Genomic DNA, 4671 nt, shown 5'->3' with positions numbered 1-4671 from the left:
CCGAGATCCAAATTGTCAACCACAAACAATTAAAAAAAGTTAAAACAATAAAAAGAGAGAAGAGTATGGTTGGTGTTATTACATTGAAATTTCTTGTGATGTCAATCTCACGGCCGTCCTTTTAAAAAAAAATTGAATGATTTTGCTTGTCCCCTTATTTACATTGAAGCCATCGTGTAGATTGGGATTTCAATGCTATCACCCTTTTCAATTCCCGTTACAAGCAATACTTATATTACTAGTACCCTCTTAATTCTCACTCTTCAAATCTGTTATCATTCAAAGCCTTCACAGGTAGTAAGAACACTTCTACCCTTCTCATACCTCACTCCTCAAATTTCGTTCCCTGCTGTCCTCCCCAGAGTAATTCCAGGACCGAGTCTTGGAAAGGTGTGGAGACCGTCAAAAGCCCCATTCTCAGGCAATAAACTGCTCCCCTTTGCCAAATTTATACAATCTAACCCTTCTGTTTTTGCTTATAGGAACTAGATTCTGTTTCTGTCTGCATTTTGAAGACCCTTTCTTCTTCTCTCTCTCTCTCTCTCTCTCTCTCTGTATCTCTGTCTCCCTTTGCATCTTCATGTGTTACAGAGAACAGGCCTTAATGATTGAGATATTGGGTATGTTGCAGGATTTAGCAGAAGACCCAAATGGGTATGGCTTTTTCTATGTTAACAGAGCAAAAGAATGATGGTGGTGGTGATGGTGATAGTAACCATTGTGAGATTTCTAAGCAGAAGAGAGAGATTGCTGTGAGATCGATCAGTTTCAAAGGGGAAGACGTGGAAACCATGTTGAGGTCGGTGAGTTTCGACAGCAGAGAGGATTCCGAGGCCACCATTTTGAAGCCGATGGGGTCCGGGAAGGCTATGTTCATTGAAGGGTCCGTGAGTTTTAGGAAGAGGGGATCTGATCCCCTCTGCTTGGAGACCACCATCTCCATCGAGCACCGTGGTTTCGAGGACGAAAGGCCCGCTTCTAAGACTATGTTGGATTCTCCCAAACACGAGGCGGCGGTGAAGTTGCAGAAGGTTTACAAGAGTTTCAGAACGAGGAGGAATTTGGCGGATTGCGCCGTGCTCGTGAACCAGCTCTGGTTGGTGTCCCCCTCTGCATTCTGTAATTGTCTTCTGTTTTTGCTGATTCTGGATTTAGGAGGTTTTGGTGATGGTGGTTGATCTCTTTTGATGGTTTTTAGGTGGATGGCACTGGACTTTGCGACGCTGAGGCGGAGCTCGGTCTCGTTTTTCGACATCGATAAGCAGGAGAGCGCGGTTTCTCGGTGGTCCAGGGCGAGGGTCAGGGCGGCTAAGGTAGATATTGGATCATAAGGATCATTATGTTTCGGAAGCGAATCGATCGCTGAAAAATTTCCATGAAATTGCAGTTGGCTACATTGATTTATAGCGTTTTATATGCTGATCATTTCAGGTTGGTAAGGGTCTATCTAAGGATGAGAAGGCTCAAAAGCTGGCTTTGCAGCACTGGCTTGAAGCAGTAAGTTTTTTGCTTATTATTATTATCATTATTTCTCATTAGAAGGTTCGTCCTTGTAATTTGGTGTTATTTTTTGCGTGGCTCTTGATTTAGCTTTACCTTTACCTTTTTTGGTGTTTATAGATTGACCCAAGGCATCGTTATGGGCATAATTTGCACTTTTATTATGATCGGTGGCTAGATTGCGATAGTAAACAACCATTTTTCTACTGGTAATCAGATAAAATTTCTAATGTCAAACCATGAATACTTTTTTATCATGAATCTTTTGGTAGATATGGATTTCTGATTCATAATGTGAAAATGGTAGGTTGGATGTTGGGGAAGGGAAGGAGGTTAATCTTGAGAAATGCCCAAGGTGTAAACTTCAACAGCAGTGCATCAAGTATCTTGGCCCAGTAAGTGACACTGTGGACTTCTGTTGCTTTTATTCATTTTTCTGTGGTTTATTTCTTTTTAGCATCATCCTTTTCCACTCATACAAACTACCATGAATTTTATACTAGAGTAACCCCCATTTTAAGGAAATTATTTACCATTTTCAGGAGAATTTTATTAGATTCACCTTTTTGAATATAGATATGCTAATTTTTACTACCAGTATTCTCTCTGTTGAATTTCAATCTAAACACTAGTTTTTTATTGGAGCATGGGCATGTTTCATAATAACTGAATGCTGCGTATGTACCTTGCCAAACGAGATTACCATTTAAAAGTGAAATAATGTAGAGTTTAATCTTTTTGTTTAATACAACTTTCTGCATGTTTACAAGAGAAGGATGCGTTTTTCTGATCTTCCGTTTTACCTTTTGCATTCTCAGAAAGAAAGGATGGCCTATGAAGTGATTGTGAATGGTGGGAAGTTTGTGTGCAAGAAGACAGGAAAACTTTTAGACACATCTGAAGGAGGCAATGGTGCTAAATGGATATTTGTCTTAAGTACATCCAAGGCATTGTATGTAGGGCAGGTGAATATCATTGTCATTCCTTTCAAATGCAATAGTTGCATGTTGACATTACTGTGACATTAAGCGTTCTATTTGGGCCTAACTTTGCAGAAGAAGAAGGGTACCTTTCAACACTCAAGCTTTCTTGCTGGAGGTGCTACATCTGCTGCAGGAAGACTGGTTGTGTTAAATGGAATACTCAAGGTATAACACCCTGGGCATGTATTCTAATGAATGTCCTGTCTGTACCAAATCAACTTGTTTTCCGCTCTTATATTTCAATGACAATGTCTAACTTGCATCTTGGTGCTCCAGGCTGTTTGGCCATACAGCGGGCATTATCGGCCCACAGAAGAGAACTTTCAGGAATTTGTGAGCTTCCTTGGGGAAAATGGAGTTGACCTCAGTGATGTCAAGGTTTGTCATCTTAGCCATGCTTCTTCATTTGCCTTGTTAATCTAAACTGTAAATCTTGAAATGGTAAAAACTGCATCTTATGGTGTTACTTTTCCTTGTCCTCAGAGAAGTCCAGCTGAGGGGGATGACGAAGAAATTGACGGGGAAGGAAGCAGAGCTAGCCTAAGGATGGTCTTATCTGATTCAGACCTGTCTGTCAAAGAGACAGATTCTGTTGATGAGGAATTGGTTGTCAGAAGTGAAACTGAGGCTATGGAAGGAAGCTCCACAGACCAGAAGAGCAATATACTGATGCCAAATCAGGCACCTCTAATTGAGAGATCAGAGAGTGACATTCACACCATGGGATTGGATGGTAGTAACACTGCAGCCAGTGTATCCAATTTGAGTGATGAGGAATCAGGAGAAAACTTTCAGCAGTATTCACACTTCTGCAAGAGGTATCTGTTTGATCAAGAAAATGCGGATGTGGATGTGGATGTGGATGTTGAAGTCTTGCCGAAGATCCTTCATAGGATAAATTCCAAGAAGGGAATGGTGTCATACCAGTTGGGAAAACAATTATCGTGCAAGTGGACGACAGGGGCCGGACCTCGAATTGGCTTTGTAAGAGATCACCCTTCAGAGTTGCAGTTCCGAGCACTGGAGCAAGTTCACTTGTCCCCAAGATCAACTGCAACTGCAAAAACTAGGTTTAGTTCATCACCAAGACTAACATGATCGATGGCGAGCCCTAAATCTACCAGCCCAATGATAAAAGTGGGAACCTCACTGCATTCATTCTTTTGTACAAGCAAAACAACACAAGTAGAGCATTCTTTTTTTGTTTTTTGTTTTTTCGGTAGGGGCCAATGTTAGGGCCCAACTCTGTACAGGTGATTCAATTAAATGTTTTCTTTTAACTGTTTTTTTGAAGATTAAGAGATAAATTTGAAGATGGATGCACGAGACCATATATGGCACTTGGGATCTTACAAGAGATGGCACTTAGGATCTTACAGAGATGGCAAATAAACCAAACTAAGTATTCAGTGGGGATGCATGCATACCGATGCACTATCTTTAAAGCGATAGTTGTCTCATTAAGATTGAGTCCTTGATATTGAAAGGTTGATGGCTACTCTACTCCTAATCCTAATCCATGCCTGCTTGTGCCAATGTTAGCGTTATACTTGCACTGTGGCAGTTGCCTACCTTTGACACGATCACCCTCAAGGTTAGAGGGACATCCCAAATTTACTCCTGAGTGGTGCCCCCATAATATGCTATATCCCTAATTAAAACTATATTATATTATTCATAATGAAAAATTACACAAGAATAGCTTGTCCCATGTCCTTTTATGCGTGCCCATGTGAAATAGCTCACCAAGAACTCCTCGCTTGGTACTACACAAAATTTGTGGCTTCTCTCTTGCAGTAATTCAACTATGAATATGAATAAAGATATCTCCATAGAATGTAGGGATGTAAACGAGTTTGATTCGGTTGGGATGTTCATATAATGGATCCAACACAATCGGATAGGGCTAGGTTCAGATTGAGATTTGAATGAGAAAATTTATTTTTAAATCTTGATCTGGCATGTCTTTGGATTTGAATGTTAACCAGATTCCGATTCCGATATATGACTTTCAATTCTAACCCAAATTCAATTATTACTTGGGCATGATTTCCGTCATTGAACATGACTAAACCGATTCAGATACGATCATATATCTATTTGAATATGGCTAAACGGATTCAGATGTGATCACATATCTGGCCCAAACCCAAACCATTGACATCCCCTTAACAGGACCAAGGTCTCA

The 4671-nt window shown here is 40.5% G+C and overlaps 1 protein-coding gene across 1 annotated transcript; it reads left to right on the top strand.

Annotated features, from left to right (window-relative positions):
* Positions 1–287: 287 nt before the first annotated feature.
* On the top strand, positions 288–3690 carry LOC149829065 (IQ domain-containing protein IQM2-like). The gene is made up of 10 exons (XM_090017264.1): positions 288–421; positions 632–1096; positions 1199–1313; positions 1432–1497; positions 1621–1709; positions 1808–1895; positions 2319–2465; positions 2556–2648; positions 2760–2861; positions 2967–3690. Exons 2-10 carry the CDS (start codon positions 651–653, stop codon positions 3579–3581), a joined length of 1761 nt encoding a protein of 586 aa, XP_089873390.1. The 5' UTR covers positions 288–421; positions 632–650; the 3' UTR covers positions 3582–3690.
* The last annotated feature ends 981 nt before the right edge of the window (positions 3691–4671 follow it).

The sequence above is a fragment of the Nuphar pumila genome, chromosome 9, assembly GCF_984573655.1.
Source record: "Nuphar pumila chromosome 9, dmNupPumi1.hap1.1, whole genome shotgun sequence".
NCBI classification, from domain to species: domain Eukaryota; kingdom Viridiplantae; phylum Streptophyta; class Magnoliopsida; order Nymphaeales; family Nymphaeaceae; genus Nuphar; species Nuphar pumila.
The sequence above is the reverse complement of the archived record's forward strand: the minus strand, read 5'-3'. Positions and strand labels throughout refer to the sequence as shown.